Source organism: Dromaius novaehollandiae, chromosome 15, assembly GCF_036370855.1.
Source record: "Dromaius novaehollandiae isolate bDroNov1 chromosome 15, bDroNov1.hap1, whole genome shotgun sequence".
NCBI classification, from domain to species: Eukaryota; Metazoa; Chordata; class Aves; order Casuariiformes; family Dromaiidae; genus Dromaius; species Dromaius novaehollandiae.
In genome coordinates this window covers 23,140,132-23,164,772 of record NC_088112.1, presented here as the reverse complement: position 1 = coordinate 23,164,772, position 24,641 = coordinate 23,140,132, and the positions used below count along the sequence as shown (strand labels likewise).

The 24,641-nt window shown below is 48.3% G+C and overlaps 1 protein-coding gene across 3 annotated transcripts in view; it reads left to right on the top strand.

Moving 5' to 3' along the window:
• Nucleotides 1-24,641, top strand: part of PPP2R2B (protein phosphatase 2 regulatory subunit Bbeta) — a 97,372-nt gene that overhangs the window by 1,081 nt on the left and 71,650 nt on the right. The window contains exon 3 of one of the 3 annotated variants that reach the window (XM_026118289.2): nt 1,373-1,423. The exons of 1 other annotated variant lie outside the window; for it this stretch is intronic. In XM_026118289.2, coding sequence (XP_025974074.1) covers nt 1,373-1,423 — 51 coding nt within the window. Of the gene's footprint in view, nt 1-1,372; nt 1,424-5,440; nt 5,821-24,641 lie in introns of those variants that run through there. One more of the 3 variants, XM_026118291.2, reaches the window with a different exon arrangement.

Sequence of the window (24,641 nt, the reverse complement as noted above, 5' to 3'; positions counted from 1 at the left end):
GCTCTTGTTAATCCACGAATTTCTTTTCCTCTCCATTTCACACTGTTCCCTATATGATACCTATACTTTATGTACATACATACATGTGTATGTATATATACACTATATCTATACTTTGCCCCTCATGGATAACAGATCCTTATCACACCCCTCTTCTAACTCTCCCTTTGCAGGCAGCGTTTTTGTGCCATAGGGAGACCAGCTAAACAACGGTGAAATCCTATCTTCCAGTGTGTAGAGGGGTTCGGTTTGTGTTATTACACAGACCTTTTACATTTGCGGGCTGTCGTGTTTTTTCTGTCATACTTTGTTTAAAACTCCAGGGAGCATGAGCTTTGTTCTCTGATACCGCGCTGCAGAACGACCGCACGATGGATAGAGATCTGTAGTACCGCACGTGAGGATGCTGCCCATCAAGCCTTACCTGCGCTGGCAGAACTCTGCCAATGTTCTCTGCTTGAAAGCAATGTTGAGACACTACTAGTAGCATTTCACTGCTCCAACTGAATGGCTTTGGATGGGAGAATGATGGCAGGGAAAGAACTTGCTGAAAAGTGCAGCAGTGCCTGGTAAAGTGTTGGTAGAAGTGCAACTGCTCGCAGCTTCTTATGTGGATATTAAGATAATAAATGCAGGAACTGAGTTGGCTTACAGGATGTATTTCTTCTATTTTGCTGTATTTCCTGAAGCATGAGGCTTACTTTAAAAGCACAGTCTTGTAAGACTGAGAAGGGAACTGAGTCAGCCCAAGTCTCTGACATTTGCTCATACAAGAGCTCTAACTTTTCCTCCTCCAAGGACTGTGATTCTGTCTGGAGTAGTGTCATGTGTTTTGCTTCAGTGGCAGTTACTTGTTATGCTGCCTTTTGCAGAAGAGGGTTGTTGTCTGTAACCTCTAGAGACTACAGTTGTGCGCAAAACTCAGAATATTTAACAATTTGTTAAATCTCTAGAAAAAAATAATTAACTGCAATAAAAGCCACAGCATTTTTCTGTTAAGATGCTTTTTGCAGAAATGATTACAAGTGATTTTAACTTTTATTGTAGAACCTGAAAATCATTTTAGGTGGTCAAGGGTACTTGTTTACCAGTTCAGGATTGATAAAATGGTAGCTTGCCTCTTCTTCCTCACTGCCTTCCTTCGTGTAACCTGTTACCAGTTGAATGCTATAAACTGTTATTTTTCACATTCGAGACTCAGTGCCAGAGGAATACAGAGACATGGTGACAGGAAAAGACCCCTGTAATCTTTGCATGGAGTAGCCTGGAGCCACAGAATAGAAAAGCCTCAGAGATGTTACTTTAAAGGCCATATTCAGTGAAATAAATAACAAAAAAGTAATCAAGTTGATCTGTAAAATCTTGTCAACAGGAACAGATGGCCTCACCATGACTGGGCAGAAAACTCTGCAGAATATTTTAGGTATGGGATTGGCCTCTTGGCTGTTATGCTGTTTTTGTTTGTGTTCACATGGAATATGTGTCTATGTGTGTGCGTACAGATGTACATACACATGAATCACGTCATAAATAGGTGTTTATATCACAGCATTCAGATGTCTCCCCTTCATCAAAAGTATATCCATAATTTGTTGGGTTCAGTAGTCTTCATGGCACTTTCTGACCTGCAGAACTCTTGCATCCAAGCATCCCAAATTTACAAAATGTAATTTCATTAATTTTTGGAATGCATGCAGTTGTATACTGCTAGGTGAAAGGAAATGTTGCTCTTATGTATACTAGGTACTGCGTCTTTAAAAGTAGAGGGGCCTGCTGCCTGCAGCAGAATGCACTGTAATTCGGGCTTTTAAATGGTATTTTAAGAAGTTGCAGAGAATAATTCTGTATGCGTACTGTTTTCCATGCACGCATAAACCCACATACACACTTTGTATTTCTTTCTTTCCTTGTCTGCTGCTTTCCTTAGCTTGGAATATGGTATCATAATGTGTAGTACTCGTCTTGATGAAATCAGTGGTCTAATGGATCCTTTAGCTCTTTCAGCACAACTGTCCGGATGAATGAGATCTTTTATGCTTAGATGGGATGTCTAAGACATCTTTTTTCAGCTGCTCAGACAAGCAGTGACTTAAATGTTAAATATAAAGTAAATGATGTTGATGATTCTCTTTGTGGTGCTGCAGTGCTTTGAAGTATATTTCACTGCTGCTAGCAGGAAACAGGTTTTAGAGAGCTTACCTCATATTGGTTTAACGATATTTAGCAATCTGGTATAGAATCCCGATCTGTTCAAATTAAAGAGGTGGGATTTCTTCTAGTCCTCTTGAGAGTCGGGATCCAGAGCATAAAATCATCGTGGCCAGGGGGAGCTCCCTCAGCGCTTGCTGTAGAGCATGTCACGACGGAGGTCCGTACAGTTGCTGCAGACTTTTAAAGGTCAGACTTACGAGATTTGGGGCTGCAATGCGATGCTTGTGGTCTGTGTGCTTTGGACTAGGAATGCAGGAATTCAGCATTTAAATGTTTGTCATACTGAATTATTCAAGTGTAAAGCATACATATAATAAACAGTTATCAAATGGCGAACTACCACATAATTAGTAATGGCTAAATGAAAATGGTCCTAATGAAGTCAAATGCTCTACCCAGTGTCTGGAATATTTTGCTGTTGGAACATTATCAGATCCAAGGAAGCTGCCACGACCAACAGCCATTTCCAGTGAGTCTGGGATTTTTATTACATCTGCTTGCACGCATCTGTGTTTGCCAGATCATCCAGATGTGTAATCAGTAGCTCCAAATCAAAGATTTCAAATGTTGAATAACTGTCTGCAGGCTCACCAAGCTGGGACAGAACCTGCCTTGTGTTCTTGTATGCTAGTTTCTTTTTTGTGATGCTTGCTAACTATGCTGAAATACACATCCTGATTTTTGCATGTGCAGTGAAACTCAGTTTGTTAATGGAACATAAAAGCTGAGTGTAAGTATTTAAATAGATGAATAGATGCAAACCACAATAAAGATAATGATTGTTTTTTTCTTGTCCATAAGTTTAATGAGGTAGAATTAATCTATTTCTTAAGGAATGTTCATATCTATTTTATATTTTAAATGAATTAATTAAAAGTGAAACCCAACTTTCTCTGCTACATCGCAGGCCTGTACAAACAAGTCACTATATATGCTGCCTTCCTGCTGAAGCAAGCCCTGTCCTTGCCCCCTGCCTTGTATTCTACTCCTGACACAGGCACACTCACCTGTAAGGTCTCAAAGCAAGATTTTTAGCTTTTATCTGTTTGGGAAGGGATCCTCTACAGTAACTTTACCGTGCAAAAGTAACAGAATACCTAATACGAGTCTGCAAAGGTAATTTTTTATTGTTGCATATCAAGCATCAGGAATCTGTGTTATCATATCAAGGTATTAATAGTTTTGTACTGTACATGCTATTAAATGTGAAAATATAAGAATGGCCCTTTTGGGTGAGAACAAAGGTCTGTGTCGCCCAGCCTTCTGCCTCCAGGAGTGGTCCTTCTGGAAACATGTAATGCAAACAGACTGCAATACACCCCCAGACAGTCTGCCAGCCTCCAGCAAACTGTGACTCAGGCACTTCCCAAACCAAAAATGGATTTCATATCGCTCAGTGGATCTTTCTGTATGAACTTGTTTTTAAACTTCTCTTTCTGCCTATGTGATCTTTCAAAGTCTACCCTTGCAAGGAATTCCACAGCTTAACTACGTGTAATGCATCTCCTTTTGCTCCTCCTTAGTTTCATTTGACGCCCTCTAGTTCATTGTGCTGGAAGAGGCAGTTGGCAATGATTCCCTGTTCCACGCCTTGATTTTTCTGGAGGCTGAGGATGTCTGTTTAGACATTGCTGTGTATGCAGCAGGCACATGCGAACCCATCGCTGTGATGGTGGCTGCAGGAGGATGCTGGTTGCTGTGGAAATCCATGCTGGAGAATCCGCACGTTATTTTGTGCAGAATCAAAAACTGCTTCTGTGATACAGACGTGTGGTTCCGTCATGCTCAGGTGACCAGAATATGCGCTAAAGTTGTCCTGACTCCAAAATCATCGTACAACTAACTGCTTGGAGATTCGGAGTCTTTTCCAGGTTTTGTTGTACGCCATTATGAAAATGGTAACTGGGCCTCTCTGATCATTACGAATATGTAATTGCAGTTTCACATCTGTGATGTGGTTTAATTATGCATACTGCACCTAACTTTACTCTGTAATTTCAACTGGAGATGACATTCATCACTTTCTCAAATAAACCTGATTGTAGTTCCTGGGTGCAGTTAAACAGCTGTGTTTGCTTCAGAGAGAGTGGTATGGATTTCCAGACCAGTGTGTTAAATAATCTTACGGTGTGAGTCATACATGAGCTCATAAAGTGACTTGGCATGAAAAGTGCTTTATAAAATACGGTCTATTTCCTATCTTGTTTTCTGGGATGGACTAGAGATGCACAGTAGTACTTAAACTTCACTTCTGTGCCATGCAGTCACAGTGAGCTGTCATCCTTAAGCAGTAAGGCTTTGCCAGGAGTGCTTTCTGGTTTTTGTTTTTAAGTCCAGAGAGGGCATTTTGAATAAAGAGAAGCAGATTAAAGTAAAGTGAAAAGCTGCTCTCTCCATTGGCAGCTTTGCATCTCTGGTATAAATGCAATCATGATTACATCTGCCAATCAGAAAAATCAGACATGCCACAGTCAGGTTACCAAACCAAGCTGTGAATAGCCCAGAGCTTCACAAAACGCAATAATTGTAAGTGATTTGGTCCTAAACCAAGAATTTATCCATAAGGTAATTAAACAGCAGAAAAACAAGAGGACTGAACATCAGCAACTTAACATCCCATTAAGACTATATTCTTCCAGCCTGCCCTCTCAATACCGTGATGTTTTTCCATGTATTTTTCGGCCTGAGCAGGCTGCTGCAGGGCAGGTGTAGCGCTTGGGATGTGCTCAGCTATGAGAAATTCCTGCTTAAAAAGTGAGTTACGGGGTGGGGAAGCAGGAGGATTGTTGATCTAGGTGGGTGTGTTCTGCTCCCTCCGGGCCGTGAGTTCAGCTGGACAGCGGAGCGTTTGCCTTAAGAGCAGTGGATGAGCGAAGTCCAGGATATAGTCAAATCTGTTTTCATTCCGCGGTCGCATTTTCACCGTGTGGTTTCTAAGTGCGGTTCTGGCGTCTTTTGGTTACTCTGCTCTAGAGATACGCTCGAAGGCACGAAGCTGGGAAGTGGAGCGGAGGGGCCCGCGCCGCCCCGACCCGCCGCGGCAGCACCGTCAGGCGGGGCCCCGGGCGGGCGGGCCCGGGCGCTGCTCTGCTCTGCGCTGCGCTGCGCTCGCCCGGCTGCGCGCCCGCCTCTCCGCCGCCGCGGGACCTGCGCCCCCGGGGCTGCGCGCCTCGCCGCGGGGGCGGCTCCGGCTCCGGCTGCGGCTCCGGCTGCGGCTCCGGCTGCGGCTCCGGCTGCGGCAGCCCCCGCCGCGCTGCAGCCCGGCCCTGCCCCTGCCCCTGCCCCTGCCCCTGCCCGCGCTGCGGTGCGGAGCGGTGCGGTGCGGAGCGGTGCGGTGCGGAGCGGTGCGCGGCCATGGGGCCCGGCGCTCCCGGCCGCGCAGCCCCCCGAGGCGGCCCCGGGCGCCGCGGCGTAGCCTGCCCCGGGTGCGGAGGAGCGCTCATGGATTGAGGAGGCTTGGCTTTGCTTTTATTTTGTTTTTTTAGCTTTTGTATGCTTCTGTTTTGTCTTTTTCACCGTTGTTTTGGAAGATGAAATGCTTCTCACGTTATCTGCCCTACCTCTTCAGACCGCCGAGCACCATCCTCTCCTCCAGCTGCCACGCAGAAGGTACCGACCCCGAGCCGGGAGCGAGCGGAGCGGAGCGGAGGGGAGGGGAGGGGAGGGTGGGAAGGGAGCGCGACTTGCCCGGAGCGCTGCTGCCACGGCCCGTGACGGGGCTCGCCGGCCAAAGCCTGCGTGTGACCGAAATCAGCTTCCCCCGCAGAAAGCAGGGCGAAGCGGTTGTTATTAGATTATTGTTTCTCACGGGAGAAGGCTAAAATGCCAGGAAAACGCTTGGAAAACGTTTGAACACTTAGCAGAAAATGATTCTGTTTATGCCTGTAAATGCTTGTTATTTTACTATCAAGTTTGCACTAGTGCGAACAGGCGAGCAGCAGGAGCAGCTTTAAGGAAGACTTTCTAGTTAGTGTGCTGCACATTTTACAGCTTTATGCAGTTTTTAATCATAGCTTTTAATTAATCTGTGTATTCCCTAGAAAATAAATCAGATCTAGCAGTTCCTGCATTTGGGTATCTGCTCTCCTTCACTCCAGTTGGTAAAGCCTGTTCTCAGGTCTCAGCAAAAACCGTCCTGAAGCTCTTTGGAGAAATGAAATGTTCTTAGCGGTGTTTGAACTTTGTGTTTTATGAGCAGGAAGGCAAAGTGTCGTGTCGGGAATTTAGTGAGCCTTCAGTCGGGCTGCTTCCGTGCAGAGCCCTCTTCCACGCTGGTCTGTAATCCCGTCTGATACGGCAGTGTGTGAACTCTCGGACAGTTTGGTGAGTCATCTGCAGTCATCCCCAACAGCTCGGCAGCATCAGCATTTCACGCTGGTGTTACTTCCCTGTGTGGAGTTGCAGCGCTTTTTCTCACGCAGCGTAACCGTATTTAGTTTTTGAGGTAAACCCGCTCCTTTGACAAAGCACGGCTGGTCACACGTGGCGCTGCCCTGAGCCGGGGTGCCAAGAGGGAATTAAGAGCCAGCCCCTGCTTAAGGTGCAGTATTGCCGGTGGTGCTCTGGGGTCGTTCAGGCGTTGCACGGTGTTTCGCGCTCCCAGAACGGGGCCGCGCGGTGCCGGTCGCGGGACCCTCTGGGCAGCGGAGGGGGCGTTTGGCCCAGCACACGTCTCCGATGCCGAGGTGCCGTCGGTGCTGCAGGAAGGTTACCTGCACGGGGGAGCGGCATGCGGTGCCGGCCTCACCTGTCTCGTTCATTTTAGAAGTCAGTCCGGGGCAGTCTTAACGTTGAATATTTGATTCCCTGATAGGAGAAGCCAAGGTGATAGAGAAAAGGGGCAGGGTTTGTGGGTGTCTGAGTTTTGGTCCTGAAGAGTTTCCAGTGGTGCTTTTTTGTCAAGTGAAATAGTTTGTGGTGGGTGGGCAGCTGGAAATGTGCCCTGTTTACTGCTCTTTGCCTTGTTTCATACATTGAGGTACTTCAGATTTAATTCATTTTTGACAGTGGAAATTAAAATTTCTCTGCAGCATTTACATAAAACACTTCATCTGAAAAATGTTTCCGTTCTAATGTATAATCTGCAGTGTGTGCAGGACAGCTCTGTAAAATAGCCCCTTTTCTCTGCATTCAAGCAGTGCGACTGTGCAATCGTATGTGGTCAGAAAGTACCTGACACCATGTTGTGTTTAACCCCCCCACACACACTTTTGTACAATTCACTGGTTTGTAAGTGAGGGCCTTGATTTCTCATCTACGGGGGGGCATGTGATTTGGGGGCTGCGGGAAGACAAGCTGCCCTGTGGCGTGTTCTCACTGCATCGTGCTGAAACTTGCCTGTCGGGAGGGGGGCGTTGGGGAGGCACTGGAGGACTATTAGCATGCGAGAAATTAAATACGTGGTCTCACTTGAAGTATATGAATTGTCAGTTTGAAAGAAACCCTCGAATAGTCCCCTATATGCCCAGATAGGCCAACAGACTGAGTTTGGGTATCTCGGAGGGTTTTCTGTGGACGAAGGTGAGTAAGGGGTGCAAGGGGAGTCCACTTGCACTGGGCTTAGTTGGCGGTGGGCGTAGAGGTGGATCCCAGAGCGGTTCAGAGGTATGCCCTGCCTCTGCGGAAACACCGTCTGAGCCACCTGTTCTCCGTCACCTGAAAACTCTGGGAAATAAGTGGATCAAGCTGAATGTGAGGATTCACAATTTGACCCATCTTATTTTTGGATTTACTCCCCTTGAACACCAAGATCAAAGTTACGCCTTCTGTGTAGAAGATCTTTTATTCCCATCCATACTGGGTCTCAATAAGCATAGGCAAAGGGGACATCCAGAGAAGTTGTTTGAGTGTAACACTGCTGAAAGCAAAGCAAGGAAGAGTGGTTAAAAGTGACATACTAAGCAATGTGAGCAAAGAACACATGGGAAATTCTGGAATAGAACTATAGCCATCTGATGATTTCTTAATAAGGAAAAAAAACAACCTTCCTGTTATCCAGATTTCTACATACTCATTCATCTAATTTAAGGCGGTGCAAAGATTGAACTAGCAACCTCGTCCGTAACCAAAGTGAAAACCTAAACAAATACTATAGGGGTGTGTGCCCATGGCTCTTGGAAGAGATCGGCTTCAATCTCTGCCTGCTGTGTGCACCTAGTTAAAAAGGAAGGTGGTGGGGGATGCGTCGCCTGGGTTCCCTCCTGATTACGTGGTCGAGAAAGCGGTAGAGCTGAAGATACAGCATGGAAGGATCAAGCCTGACGGACTTAAATGCGTTAATTTAGCCTGGAGTGCCATCATCTGCTGCTATTTAGGTTGCTATACTTTGGTTCAAGTGAAGGGTATGGACATTTTTTATTTCTCCTCTGAAATCTTTGGGATAATTTTATCTGCTTAAAACGACTCAGGCTAAATCTGGAGTTCTCTCTTTGAAAAATACATTTTTTGAAGATTTCTTTTGTTTTCATTTTGACTTTGTCCAAAGGCACTGCTCCTTAAGATATTCTGAATAAGTCGTTTTTGGATTTTTCTACTGGAATAAGTAATTCAATGGAGAAGCAGACCTTGCTGTTTTAGGGGAGGTCATATGAGACTACTGAGGAAAAAAATGGAATCCAAGAAAGAATACCACACTGGTGTTCTATTTATTCTTATCCATTACAAAAAACCACACAAAAAATGAGATATGTACAGAACTATTTCTCCACCAATTACCAGATGCATATCGTTAACTCAGGATGAAACTGGGGCCTGGAGAGTTTAACTGACTGTGTAACAGACCCAATAACTAGCAGAGCTGAGAAGAGAGCCCAGCTAGGATGGTTGCTTCTGCTTCAGGGCTCCTCAGAGTGGCTGAAAAGGCCGGTATAGCATATGGAAACCTGCAGTGTACTGTGTCCAACGGGAGCAGGTTCTAGTGCTTGTACCTGCATTTTTTTGAGTAATGAAGTTGGGATATGGTATCTCTCGTTCATTCTCAGTGGATTGCAAATAGATACAGAAGTGAAAAGAAATAATTAGCACCATGACAGGCTAATGCAGAACAGCTGTATACAGCGTAATGAAATCATATCACCATCCACTGCGGGTACCAACCTTACGGTTGCTCGGCCTGTTTGAGAGGTGTTTGGCAAACCGCAGCGTGCTGAGTCCTGCTTTGCCGGTCTTACTGGGTGAAGCAGCAGCGCTTCAGACACCAGGCGCAGATGCTGCTCAGCCCAACGCACAGCCTGGGCGTTCCTTGGCAAGTCTCTTAGCCGAGTTTTGCTCCGTAAACAGACGAGGAACAGGGTAGCTGAGCCTGTCACGGGGAAGGCTTCTCCCCTCCTTCAGCCGGGCAGGAGCATCCTTCTGTTTTCCGGAGAGGAGGCTCCCTCCTACCTGGGCATCACCTCTTCCTCTGGGCACGCGTCTGATCTCCGCTCTGTCCAGGCTGACACTTGAAGTCTGGCAGCTCAGCTTGGTTCCCTCAGCTATGTGGTGGAGCAGAACCAGCGTCCTTGCAGGCCAGGTCCTTACAGGACCCAGGATGTCTGATAAACTGTCCTGTCTGACCGTGACTTCGTGGAGAACATCTCGTGGTGCCTGCTGCGTTCCAGGCCTTCGTTCTGGGGTGGAAGCAACCCCCGCAGCAGCAGCTTTCTATCGTGGTTGAAAACGGCGTGTGAGAGATGATCTGCAGAACTATATTAAGCAACAAAATTATATTTTTAATTTGAATTTTGGTACTAGCACATGATGGTCTAATGTAAGATTTGGTTCAGAAACCCTGTAGTAGAGCCTCACGCAGGGCAGGGATTCTCTGTTACCTTGCTGTAAGAATTCTCTTTTCTCCATTCATCCCAAATTCCCAGCAGTACAAGCGAGGTCCAGGTTCAGCAGAGAACAAAGACCATGTGCCAAGCTGTAGCAAACCTGAAATTCAGGTACGCCTGTTTATCCATTTCAGCATTGCCTGCAAAGTGGTTTTAGAAAGTTGCAACTGAATTCGTGTATTTCCTCACAGACCAGTTTGCTGTTCTGCCTCACTTTGCTATGAAGTTACAATCCTCAGATGCAGTAATGCTGTCAGTGGCCCTGGAAATCAGTGCAGCATCGTTGTTTCATCATCGCAGCGGATCTGTTAGATTACCATGAAGAATGTGGAAGGAGCGGGTGCGTCTGGAGAAAGCCGGTGCGATCCACGTCTTCGGTGCTAGACGTGGCATGGCTGAGCGAGCAGTGTACCGGCTTGTCTCCGTGCCTCGGTGTCAGACCAGCGATGGACCAGTGATCCTTCACAGACGAGTTCTGCATTAAGTAGCCTGACTCATCTGATGAAGATCAGGGCTCCTGGATTTTGTGCTGTATCTGCCAGGGGAAAAAAATATGCATACTTACCCAGCTGCAGAAACTGATGATTGCAGTCATAGAACAATCTTTTCAGTTTGACTGGAAGTCCAAAGTTAAGATGTGTTTAACATATAAATATCAAAATCAAGTGAGGTTTGTCAGTCCTGAAAAGGTATTTGAGAACTGTTAAGTATTGGTATCACTTAAGGAAACCTTCATTTCTGAAGCAGTTTTACATCGGTTGTTCAGCTTTTTTTTTAATACAAAAATAAGTGTAAATACAAAAGAGTTTATATGTTACGCTGTAAAAGAAGGTGGTTTCAGAAAGGAAACTGGATGTGAAGAGCCAAACAATAAATATTAAAACTGTTTTAGACTATGGACATTCAGGAAGTTTCTAATACCTGATGTTACTGCAATCAAATGCAAGATGCTCGCTGTCGTCCAGAAGTACCAGTCCTCCTCACACCAGTGCCTGCGACTTGGGATTCGGTATTGTGTTTTGAGATCTTTTGCCAGTACTGACTAGCTGAGCCTTAATAACACTGCTCAATGAAGCGTTTAAACAGGCATTTAATGTCACGTTTAAATTCAGCCCTATTCAGCAATGCGTAGAAGCATACACTTGTGTCTCATGGACTCCAAAAAGGTATGCCTATACTTAAATAAGAGTTTGACTGAATTTGAGTTTACAATACTGCTCTTTTTTACCCTGATTGCTACTCCTGCACTGTATTTGAATGAAGAGTATTGCTGAAGAAAAACACTTCTTGAGCTATTACATAAGATGAAGAACAACCATTTTGATTTTCAGTGTTCTTGTGGTGGTGTGTGATTGAAAATTCATCCAAATAGATCTTTTGATCACAGAATATGCGCTGTGAGCTATTTATCGCTCATGACTTGCCAAAGTGGGGTTCAGTGACAAAGGGACTGATACGTTACCAGAATTGTATTTGAGTTAGTATCAGGTTTTCTTAGAACTGTGGAAAGGCTGCAGCAGCTCGTTGGCTTGGGCTGTGTGTTTACAAAACACAAATTTCAGAATAAATAAAAAAAAGATCAAAAACAACTAAGTGAGATTTTTAGCACAAGCTTTTTGCATTTCTGCAGATGTTTGTCTCAAGGATATCTAAGATCATTGCAATCCTTAGCTAAGTAACCTTCAGGAAAAAAGCCTTTGAATTACAGAAACAATATCCTTTTCTACAGATGAGGAAATAAGCACAAAGAAGGGAAGTGGGTTCTCTGAGGTCATCCAGTCACCCACCTTTTAGTCATAGATATGTTTTTCTTCTAGAATTTAGTTGAACAGAAATGTATTTCTTTGTCCAGTTTTCTGAGCAGAGTTTTGAAACGTTGGCTGTTCTGCAGAAATATTAATTCTTTTGGATACTGTAATTGACATTTTAGGCATGCAACACTTCTTTCCTGTTCTTAAAAACCTTTTAATGTTCCTAGGGAATCTTTTCTTGCATTATTCATTTGAAAATCAGGCCAACACCATGAATACATTTTCAGTAACTTCCGAAATTTTTCAAATTTGATTGACATTCAGTTTGAGTTAGACTGAAGGTCTTAAAGCACTTTATATTTTACACTGACAAGTGTAGCCGTTCTTCTCTACAATTCTGTTTTCTCTGTGCAGTAGTATGTTAGTTCAGTGCAGACGTGAATCTGCAAGCAGTAGAAATGCATCTGCTTTCAATTCATTCACTAACATTGCTGTTAGTAAGAATTATTTAAATATTAATGTTTACTATGAAAAACTTCATTAAGTGTCTGAATTTACTGCTGAGGTATAGATACAATATTTTTTATTGTAACAGACAATAATGTGTGTAATGACACACATTTGATGCAGCAGTGCAAAAAAATCTGGACAACGCAATGAAAACACATTCAGGAGTGCTTATGTAATGGTCAATGTCGAAGAAGCACTGCTAATGCCAAGCTACATTCAAAAGAAATAGGTTATTTCATTAGACTGTCATTTATTCTCCTGTATTTTCTTTTTTATAGTTGCTGATTACAATCACAGCTTTTTGACTTTCTCATTAAAGTTTTCTGATTAACTTAGTTTTTCTTTGTGTTTGTGAACCTTGGTTTTAGGATTTACAGATGTTTCTCTCCTGCTGAACATCTCGGACAGTTGTCAGCTGCAGCCTGTGACCTGTGCACTGCAGCTGTTTGCCATTCACAGGTGGTTACTGAATTGCGTTGCATTGGATGTGCTTGTGAATCGGAGTATGTACACTTTCTAGAAAGGAGAACAGAAAATCCGATTCTTCTGTATTATGTGTGGTTTGGCAGTCTGGGCTGCAGGTAATGCTCCAGTGCATTTATACGCTTTTGTAAGATGGTCCAGGCCCCTAAGTGTTTGCAATCCACAGAACTCATAAGTAATAACAATTCTTGTCTCTATGTAAATTTCCTTGTTTTCGTGAGAATAATACAGATATTTGTATGGAGCAGAGCCTAACATTTCTGTGTGAATTTTCCAAAGTGAAATGGAAATAGTATGAAAATAATCAGGTCAGAAAAGCTGTTTGATAATGAAACACCCGTAAATATTGATTCTGTGAACTCTAATTACTGTATCAATGTAATAATAAACCCTGGCGCTTCTGTAACTTTTTATATTTCCCAGGTACTTCTGCAAAGTAGACTTTTCTTTTTTCCTAGTTTGGACTATAGACAACCAAAAAAGAGTCCACTGAGCATAATTGAGGTTAGGACAAAGGTTTTGGAGTTCAGTCAGTTCTGTGCATAAGCTGAAGCAGTATTGGTGCAAGCAGTAAGTTTAGTGCTTGTTTGGCACAACAAGTCTCAATATCTCTTGATTTAAAGAATCCAGCAGGAGCCTGGTATGATTTTACTACTCTTACCTGCACATTCTTTAGTTGTGCACATAATTTAGAGTGACTAAATCAAGTTGCTTATAAAAAAAGTTATGGAGGTAGTACGTTATGGACAGTGCAAAGCCAAGCACAAAGTCTGTAATTATTAGCGTGAGATTTTGATGCTGGCTAGTTTTCTTTCTTATGGGGGAAAAACAACTTCACACTGTGCTGTGGATAAATTTCCATGTGACTGGGAGATAAAAGAAATAGCAATAAAAGATGTGTCCCCTTGCAGAAAACCTCCTACGAGTGATGTCCCCCGAATGGAGGCAGTGCACGGGGAGCGCAGTGGGCTTCTCTCTGCGATGCAAGCAAGAAGGAAGAGTAGCCGCTGGTAACGACGGGCTTTGAAACCCTGCCGTAGTTAACCTTTGCTGCTGTCAGGTGCAGATGTTAGGGGAGAAATAGTAAGATGTGACTCATGGGAGAGAACAATAAGTGGCGTGGGGCGCAGAGGAAGGTCTTGGATCACAGCTGCAGAAACCGAAAACAAAGGATTTGCTGAACAATTACCACGATGTGTTGCCTGGGTCTGAGTCTCAGCTAACATCTCAGCTGTCTGTGTTAGGTTACCGTCACGGCGGCACTCACGGCCCTCCTGGATGTGTATCTGGCACTTTTGATAAAAACTCTGGCTTTTCTGGGGATGCATTTGTTAATATTTTACCCATTCAGAATTGCACTCAGTGGGACCGCTGGCACCAAAGTCTGGCGTTTGGAGGTTGTCTGGCAGGATGAGCTGTACTGGTAGCATTGATACAGTGCAGTGATACTTACAAAAGATTTTCATCCCTGCTGGGTTCGTTCTGGAGCCTTACTTCCATCCAGCTGGTCTCGAGGCTCTTCTGATTTAGCAAGAAATGAGTGACTAAATCAGCCTGAGGTTTTTCAACGAGAGGAGATAAATTGCAGAAAACTATCATGCTGCGTTGCTTCTCTCAAGATTTAAGTGACAGTATTAAGAGATAATTACTGAAGTTAGCATGGAAATGTGCACTCAGAAGATGACAAATGAGGACGGGGCTGGTGGGAGCTCAGGAGGTCTTTTGGTGCAGCCTTCTGCTTGTGACAGGCTCAGGCAAGGCAGACACTTGACAGGTACCTGTCAAACACGTCTCTCACCTCTGAGGATGCCACCTCGCTGTCGTTGCTGGGATCGGTTCTAGTTCTGAGCTGTCTTATGGTAACTGCTCGCATGTATATCTAACAAACCATGTCTGGCTGCAGGTTGAAATGATTTTCACTCTCCACTCTGCAGCCTGCAGAAAAGCTGTGCAGTGTTGTACTTATGACCATGTTTTATGTAGAGTTTTTCAGTCAAATCCTGTTTTAGCCTGCCCTTATAAATGATGTTTTCTGAACTGCTAATTATTCTTGCTGGGCCCTTTTATTCTCACTTCGTTAGCATGGAATACCCGGGAAGGGAACTGGTGTCGTAACAGGAGCTTCGTCAGTCCCTAGGAAAGGAGAATATGTGTCTCCTCTAATTACTGCATGGCAGCTGCTGATCTGCTGCGGTGTGTGCGACGTGGGCTGATGGTCCTCCTAACTCACGTTCAGTTTGTGCTCTGCCATACCTCCAGTTTCCTCCCACTTCGGTGAATTTTCCATGTGCGATAAAGGAATTCTGGCTGAAGTTCTGAATTTCTGCATTACTGGATATGTAGTCGGTCACACGCTGCCAGGGCTGCGTCAGGTAATAGCACAGACCATGGGAAATGAAGGTTTGTTGAGCGTTGGCTATTTTTTTTGAGAAATACAAGGACCAGTCCAAGTTTTTTTTTCCCTGACCTCCCTCTGGGGATCCGGGTGCGGGACAGAGAAACCTCAGGCAGGGCGACGAGCGGAGGGGTGACGAGGAACCCGGCGCTGGTCGGTGGCTCCTGACGCCCCTCGCTGCCGCCGGCCGGGTCTCGGGCGCAGGAGCCGGCGGTGCCCCAGGACCCGCTCCCGGGGGCTGGGGGCATCCGGGCAGGGGCGCGGGACGGCTCTCCTGTGCCGGGGGGGTCCGGTCGGCGCGGGCCTGGCGGAGGGGGGAGGATGTGTCCCTATTGCGGGTCCTGGCAGTGCTGGGCTGCGCCGGGGGAGTGAGAAAACCCCGTTTCTGCTGCAGATGGAGGATTTGGGGCAGCTCAGGGCATTCTGGTTTAAGTGCAATCAATGGTCAAGAGCAGTGAGGAAATCAAAGTAAAATTTGTAAGCATTTATTCCTTCTGGATCAGAAGGAGGAAATACGCTGTTTAAAGCAGTGAGAAAGTCCCTCAGGAGAAATGTGTAAATCTCATCCCTGATGCGTTTGCTGCTAATTCAGGAAGATAAAATTGCATCATCAAAGGCAATTAGAACCAGCAGAACAAGTAGTGCGTCTTGTGGCTCATTGGTAGAGCCTGCAGTGAAATTTCTCTCAAAACATCTTGTTGAAAGAAATGCTGAAGTTTAAAAAGCTTTTGCAGAACAAGCTGCTTCTCCCCCACCCTCTTTAAAATTTTAAAGTAAGATTAAACTGTTGCCATTTTCGCTACTTTTTTTCCTGCAGGGAGAACCTTCCCTCCTTTTAGTGTTCACATCCAGGGTGAGGTTAATTAAAGAGCATACCCAGGACCAGGAATGCTGTCTCTGCTGTGCTGCCCTGCGGCGCGGAGCTCGTCCCGCGCGGGCGAGACCGGCAGGGTCCCAGCGTGCCGGGGCAGCGCGGTCGGCCGAGGTCCCGGTGAGCCGCCCCGGGACGGGCTCCGAGGGCGGTGCGGATGCTCCCTGCGTGTTGCTGCCGCTGCTGCAACAACCCATCGTTGCTCTAATAACGCTGCCTGAGCGTTTTCCGTTTCGACCTGCCAGCCCCGACCTCAGCATTTCACTATTTGTCTTTCTGAGCAATTACTCTCTCGAAGTGCTTTGAGTGTGGAGCATCCGTTACTCAAATATTTATGGCCATATTGCAGCAGAGCTGAGGAGAAGAAAAGAAATGAAAAGGCAGTTTAATAAATGGATAAGAAGTCAATTGGGTAAATGTTAAATATTTGAAAATAGACGTTTCTTTCAAGGCACTGGAGCAGTGACTGGCCTCCGTGTCCAGGGACGGCTGTGCGTGCGTCGCAGCTGCGGCAGCGGCACAGGGTGCCGATTGTCGGGGCGGCACGGGCAGGGGCCAGCACCGAACGCGGCACAGCCTCGCGCTCCTGCCTCGCCAAGGGGCCCCTTGTCCCCGGCCCCGGTCCTCCCGCGGGGAGCGCGGGGCTGGAGCTCTGCCGGGCGCGGGCGTTATCCCCGGGGATGCCGCGTCTCAGCGTGGTGCTGCTTGGTCCCCGGAGGGGATCTACCAGGAGCTCTGGATCGGAGGCAGCACCTCTCTCCTCCCTTCAGCAGTTCGGATGTGCACTGCGGGGATTTAAACAGAAAGTGTGTCTGCATTTAATCTTAAGAAACTACATGTGCTTCCCAGTTACAGGCTGTACATGTAGAGAGCAAGAAAGGACATGGACCGATTTCGATCCGTGCTGCTTGGAGATGGAGAGAGCAGCTCCTCTGTCTTCCACGGAGCAGTGCCTGCGTTTTCCCGACTCTGATGCACCTCGGCTTTGGCCTCTTTAGCTGCGTGCAGCGGGAGTCGTGCAGAAAACACAGCTGCCTTTGACTGGTACTGCTAAACGCGTCAGCAACGCTGCCTTGCAGGTCTCCCGGCCTTGCTTTGAAGATGTGGCAAGTCCTTGCACGTCTCTTTACACCTTACACCTCTGTGTTCGGGTACGTGCAGGCTCTGTCCGTCGTTGAGGTCTGTACACATATAGGCAAATACATTTTACAGATGTGTATCCTCTGGTCTTTATTCAGTATGGGTATTTGAGAAGGGCTGAGCTAAAAAGGTCATACAGCTTCTGCTTCAGCACGTGAAGTCTGGAACGAATTGTTGGTTCATTTAATGCAGTTACTTTAAGGAAGTTGATCTGCTGCTTTTGCAATAAATTCACCTAACTTTATAAATAAGTGTTCATATTGTTCACTGCTCAATTGATAAAATTCTTTATGTCAAGTTAAGCGGTAAGCACACTTCCAAGCAGTCAGTGCTGTTAGTGGAACTGACTTTTAGCTCAAAATTAAATACTGTTTTAGTGAAAAAGTATACTAAATAATGAAACGTATCTTTAAGTAGAATGATTATTTTCTGGATCTCTTGATACTCACAGATTTCAGAGTCATTGAAAGAACCAAGATTTGAATTTCCATTAAAGTTAAGGTATTTAGAAATTGTATGAATTCCCAGAGTATTTGTATGAATAGTTCCCTGGCTAGGAAAGGCTGCTAAAGAGTACAGCAATTCATCTGTCTGAGTATCCCGGAGATAACTATCGTTCTGTTTTCTCTCAAGCCTTTAACAGTTCTCCTTTTTTCTGCATTTCTCAATGTTTTGCAACCTTTGAACTGGCATTTTTTTTGGAGGCACCAGCTGAGGCAGTATGAAAGCCAGGATGTTTAATCACTTGCATTTGAGCCGATTTTAAAGCTTACCTCAAAGGTGCCCTTAAGCTAGAGGGTTAGCTTTTTAGGAGTCTTTAACATGAAAGCTCAGCCAGAGGCACCTTAAAACTAAGCTCTTTACCTTAAGGGCACCTCTAGGCTAAGCTTTTGGCCTTTGGAATATTTTTGACTGATACATGTTGAAAACAGAAATAAATATTTCCTCATATGCTCCAGCCAGCAGATTTCTCTACGGCTGACCACAGAAAGAAAGTTCAGGTATTCATTTTGCTGTGTTTCTTACTAAGGTCTTTGGAATAGGCCAAGTTTGTGAAAGAAAAAGCCAAAACCGAATGATGAAAGGACTGTCTGGGAGCTGTTTAAAATCCGTTTTAAAGCTCCTGGTCCCCGATGTTAAATTATCAGTTAAGTGGAAGTCTGAGTGCCGAGTTCCGGGCGGCTGCCTGCTCCTTGCCTAGCCGGTCTGTCCCCTTCTCTGGCTTCGCGCGGCTGCTGCTTCGCCGCGGTGCAGAGCAGACCGTAGCCTGGTGCCCGGAGGGCTTCGGGGACGGCAGGACTCCACAGCCAACGTCTTTGGCCTGGAGTCGACCTAAAATAGCCAATTTTTCTGCTCATTCCTTTCTGCTGAAGTTAATTATTGTGATGTACGCTATACTTGGCATCAGTATTTCAACTTTGTCCCAACCGCGTTGACCACAAGCGTGTTTTCTTCTGGTGCGTCATTCTGGTGGCTTCGACCTGAGCGAGGTCAGGCAGGCAGCGGCTGGGAGCTTCGCTGCAGTCTGTCAACCCTGGAGTAAAACCTACAGAAATTAAATCTGAAGCCACATTAATACTACGGAATGGCATGTGCATTAGCGGTGCATTAACATCGTGCAAGTATGCAAGTGTACCGCATGCCGTGCTGTAACTAATAGTCTGTAATTATATAAAGAGAAGCCATTTGTTTAAGGCTGTTGGAGCAGTACACTGAGTTAAGTGTTAGCTTTCTACAGAAACTGTTTAGTTTTTCGGTCTGAATCTTGCATCAATTCTCACTTTTTAGTGAAGAGTATCAGACTTCCTCTAATCTCAGTTCTTACGTTTTTCTGAATTTGCATGGAGGAATTCAACTGCCCGGTCTGTTCTTTGCCTAACAGCAATTGAAGTTAGTTTTGTGCAGCCATGAAAAAATGAATTGTTGCTGGGGAAAATAATCCAATTCCCTATCCAGAGCACTAGGCACAGGGTCAGAATCAAATGTGGTGTATGAAAACCTGTTTCTCCTCCCTCTGAATTTAAGACCTTGTTTCTGCTAAGTCCCTTCCTGTTTATCCGTTCGTTTGCTCCGTGAAGGTTGCATCACGTAACGTCGTCCAGTTCCTCCACCAGTACGAGCAGCGGCTCCGGGGCGGTGGCAGACGTGCAGCGAGGGAGGGGAAAGCAGCAGGCCCGCGTCTGGTCGCCTTTAGCAGAAGAGATGACAAACGTTGTCCGAGCCGGGTGTGATGGGGAAGCTCTGATAAGCGGTGGTGCTATTCCTGAACGGGCAGGATGCCCGGTTCTGTGGCTGCCAGGTTCAATTATTGGTATTTAGGTGTATCGGCAGTGCAGATGGTTCTGCTTTCGCCATTAGGGATGATCGGTGCACCTGCATTTTTGTTGTGATAGCTCAGGAGCTGGAAGTATCTTTGCTTGGCTATGGGGATGGCGTTTGCTTTGCCTTTTTTCTTACTCCGTTTGTCCATTTCAAGGACTTCTAGGAAAAACCAACATTTTTCCTTAGTTATGTTTGTATTTACAGGGTTTTACTTTGCTCTCTGCTACCTTCAGAAACTTAAAGACAGAAAGAAACTGTTTCAGCTGTCACAGAGATAGAGCATTCTTGTTGCAACTGTACTTTTTCTGTATAATTTCTGGCACATACGGCAAGGTGAGATCCATGCTTTGGTGTGGAAGCTGGTGCTCTCGGGGCACTTCCAGTGGGAATAAGGGGTACAAGCCGCCTCGAGAAGTGTTACTGTGCGTCCTTAGGAAACCGGTCTGAATTCTCTCGTCTTAATAATAGGCTAGATTTTGCCTTGTAAGGGGCAGAGTCAAAGGTGAGAGACAGCTCGCTCCGGATGACTGCTGAGTGCTCTTGGCGTTCAGCGCCCAGGCGTCTGGGAAACGGGAGGGAGCTGTCGTCTCTCCTGAGCCGGCTGCGGCTCGCGGGGGTTTGAGGTGTGCCGCCAGCGCAGGCCCAGCCTCGGCCTGGGGAGGGCGAGGTCCTGGCGCACGCGGCGGCTGCCCTCCCGGCCTGCTAGCAAAGTCCGCGCTGGAGAAAGCTGAGAGCCGTCTTTCGGTTGTGCTGCCTGCCCCAAGAGCCCAAAGGGGTGGCGCGGCTGCAGCGCGTCGGGGATGCCGCTTGGGCTGCCGCCGGGGCTGGACGGCTCGGGGCACCTCGCCTGGCGCGCGGGGCTGCTGGCTGGGTCGGTGGCCACGCGGGGCTGGTGGCTGGTGCCTGGGTCGGCGGCCACGCGGGGCTGGTGGCTGGTGGCTGGGTCGGTGGCCACGCAGGGCTGGTGGCTGGTGGCTGGGTCGGTGGCCACGCGGGGCTGGTGGCTGGTGGCTGGGTCGGTGGCCACGCGGGGCTGGTGGCTGGTGGCTGGGTCGGTGGCCACGCGGGGCTGGTGGCTGGTGGCTGGGTCGGTGGCCACGCGGGGCTGGTGGCTGGTGGCTGGGTCGGTGGCCACGCAGGGCTGGTGGCTGGTGGCTGGGTCGGCGGCCACGCAGGGCTGGTGGCTGGTGGCTGGGTCGGCGGCCACGCAGGGCTGGTGGCTGGTGGCTGGGTCGGCGGCCACGCGGGGCTGGTGGCTGGTGGCTGGGTCGGTGGCCACGCAGGGCTGGTGGCTGGTGGCTGGGTCGGCGGCCACGCGGGGCTGGTGGCTGGTGGCTGGGTCGGTGGCCACGCGGGGCTGGTGGCTGGTGGCTGGGTCGGTGGCCACGCGGGGCTGGTGGCTGGTGGCTGGGTCGGTGGCCACGCAGGGCTGGTGGCTGGTGGCTGGGTCGGCGGCCACGCGGGGCTGGTGGCTGGTGGCTGGGTCGGTGGCCACGCAGGGCTGGTGGCTGGTGGCTGGGTCGGCGGCCACGCGGGGCTGGTGGCTGGTGGCTGGGTCGGTGGCCACGCGGGGCTGGTGGCTGGTGGCTGGGTCGGTGGCCACGCAGGGCTGGTGGCTGGTGGCTGGGTCGGCGGCCGCGCGGGGCTGGTGGCTGGTGGCTGGTGGCTGGGTCGGCGGCCGTGCAGGGTTGGTGGCTGGGTCGGCGGCCGTGCAGGGCTGGTGGCTGGGTCGGCGGCCACGCAGGGCTGGTGGCTGGTGGCTGGGTCGGCGGCCAGGGAGCCCTTCGCAGCCGTGTTCACAGCCTGGAGCCGCGCTGCTGCCGCACTCCTTAGCTGTCGCACAGCAGCTCCTTCCCTGGCGCGTTTGAAGCTCCCTTGCAGCGTGGATTGCACCGGGACTCCCACAGGTCCACGTCAGATGTTCTGTATAAATATTTCTCCCGTCTTTGAAAGTGCTGTTTTGTTGCACGCTGCTAAGAGCAGTTCCCACCTGTGAGCGTGTAGCGGGCTGCGTTTTGGGGGCCGGTGCAGGCCCTGCTGAAAGCCAGTCCGAGCAGGGACTGCGGCCTGAGCTGCACGCGATGCTCTCATCGGTTCGAGGTGGAGTTTTGTGAGCGAAACAGTGGCATCTCTAAACCTCTTAGTGCAGCACAGAGGTGCTCTGTATCTGTGAATGAGCTCTGTTAGGGTAAGCGTTGTTATGTTGGTGTCACAAGGGAAGTGTTACGCTACTGTAATTTTACAGCCAGATGCTGAAGTAGTTGTATGTATATTAAAAAAAAAAAAACAAACAAAGTGGAAATTCTAGGTTCAGACAAGGCCTGAGCTGGAGATCAGCTTTTACTGTCGGAAAAGTATATATTTTTGCACTAGTTTCCCAAGCTAAAATCTGACCTCATTTATGGTCTTCCAAAGTTATTGACTGGAGAGGGGGTTGAAACTGGTTTTAAATTCTCATAAGCGTGATACTGAGCTGCTGCTTAGGAGGAGGAGTTAACCTTCCCACTCTGCTGGGACGACTCTGAGTGCTCTGAACACGCACGGCCGGGGCTGTTCGGGCTTCGCCTTCGGTTCCCTGTGGGTGAGCCCAGGGCAGCCCTGCTGGGATTGTGCGGAAACGGTGGGTTTTACCGTGGTCAGATTTTTTGTTGATTATGGCCCAGGAATAAATGGTACTGTTTGGGTTAACACATCAGGGCGTAGAGCTCAGATGAAGCATCCTTGGGCCAATCTGCCCTTTTCAGTGTTGCTTATTAGCAACCCCGTCCATAAGTGAGGGCCAAGAGCTAGGAAGATCCCTGGACGCGGAGTTCAGTATGGTAAACGGGCATGACCATTGAGCAGGAGGCAATTTGTTGAGGTTTGAATTCTCTGCTAAGTTTTAATTAAAATGCAACTGAAGGATGGATCTAGACCAGCGCTGCCTGGCTAAGCGGTCATTAGAGTTGCATGCTGTTTGCTTAAACTGCTGATGAAGGGTATTGCCTCGGCTTTCTCCTGAAGCTTTGTTTCCAGGCTTTGAAGCTGTGTATTTTGACTTTTTTTGTTTTTGAATAGATACTACCTGTTTGCTGGAGACAAAGTGATTTTTTCTTCACGTGAGCTGGTGTTCTCTCTCATCCAGACCTTCCGTGTCTGAGCAGCGCTGGTCCTGCTGCTCGGGCTGTGTCACCCGGTAACAGCAGGGGCCTTGAGCAGCTGGGAAGAAGCAGAAGCTACCCAGGGTGCCGTTACTGGGCAGCACGCGTATTCCCCCCCGTTAGGGTCCGTTTGGACTAACGAAGGCTTTTGGGAGAGTACGCAGCTCTTCCGTGAAATCAGTAAAGCTGTGACACTTTATGAAGTCCTCCTGTTTTATTCCAGCACAGGAAAGCTTGCTGGGGAATATTATTAGCTGCAAGTTAAGGAGCAGTGGCAAGTCATAGGGCAAAAATAGAAAAGCTGGAGAAAACTCAAGACTGAAGTTCTGCCCAGCAGTTCAGCCCAGCATGTCAGGCTTCAGGAAACCTCCGCGGGGTGGTGGGGGCCTTTGCCGAACCCCCCTCCAGCGCTGAGGTTCCTGCTGGCTTCGCTCCACGGCGTCAGCCGGAGGGCTCGGCTTCGCGCCCGGTCCCTGCTTTCAGGCTGAGCAGGGAACACACGCCTGTGTCTGCTGTCGGCGTTGCCCTGGGTGCATTCCCGAGGGCACCCGGGCGGTGGTGGTGTTCGGTCGCGCTCGGTGGCCTGTTTGCCCTTTGCCGGTGGAAGCAATGGCAGCGATGCCGCCTTGAGATGGTGAGGCGAGCGGAGGGTTGCGGTTCTGCACAGAGCGGGGAGGTGATGCCCTCTTAGGGTGTCTGCACACACAGATAGGAGTTGGGATCGCTGATTTCTAGAAATCTGGAGTGTTTTAGGATTTTTTTTTTTGAGGTTTTAGACGCACTGCCCATTTTGAAATCATTCCTTTTGCACTTCATCTCTAAATAATTACCTCTTTACAACACCTGACTAACGTTTCCTCTTCCGCATTTGTCCCGTCCTGCCTTAACTGTCTGGGCTCGCACGCTGAAAGCCTTCCCTGTAGGGAGACTTAGGTGGGACTGAGCTTTTGCTAGTGCGCTGGGGGTTAGTAGTTAAGCTCATTTAATAACGCACACAGCTCGGACGGCGTGGAGCGCGGGCGAGGGCCGGGCAGGCGGCTGCAGCCGGCACCACCCCTGCTGGGAGCTGCTCTCGGGCAGGTGCTGCGGGCAGCAGCGCTGCAGCGACTCGTCGGCGTCGCTTTCGGGTGCAGTGGCAGCACTCGTGTGCCCTGTGCAAGGAGGGCAGGTCAAACAGGTCACTGCAGTCCTCTCATTACCGATGAGCTCTCCTCCCGCGTTGTTTCGGCATCAACAGCTCGGGCATCCTGCGAGCGAGCGAGCCCGTCTGCCCGCAGCGATGACGAGGGACGTGCTGCCTCGGGGACCCCCCCGCTCCTGGAGCCATCCCGGCTGGCCTTAGCGTGGCAGGAGCCTGCGGTCACTGACGCGCCGAGGGCTCTGCGGGCGCCGCAAGCGTCTGCCTGCGTACCGGGGTTTGGATCAGCTTCTGCAGCATCTCACTGCTCCCTCCCTCTTTCTTCATTTTTGCCAGCAGTCGCCCTGTAGTGATTCGTTATGGATAAGTGTGGGGTGCCGGGGTGACAGTGTGGGGTGCACGAGGGACAGCGGTGGGCTGAGCGCGTTTGCTCCAGCCAGCCCTGTGCCATCCCGCATTCCCCCGTGTGCTCTTGAGGATTATTTTGTCAAAAATACTTTTAATTGCAGGTGTCCCATCCTGTCATCACAGGTTTTGCAAACGATGTCTCTCCTCCCCTTGTCCGTGTTGGGAGGTTGCCCCCGTCCCACTCTGGCTCTGGTTAGAAAGCCGCGTGACCGTGGGTCTGCTGGGTGCCTAGTGCCAAGGCTTCCTGCAATCTGTGTCATCGGACCAGCTCTAATAACAGGAGAGGGGAGGGTGAAGAGCGCATTTCCAAGGCTCTAGAGATGCTTCCATTATGTGGCTATATTTCACTCGACTGCAGATCAGTTCAGCTGTAGCTTCCCCGTGTTGCTTTGTCGTCCGTATTTAGCCAGTGCTTAAATCAGCACAAAGGTGCCCTCTGTCCTCCCTCCCGTTGTGAA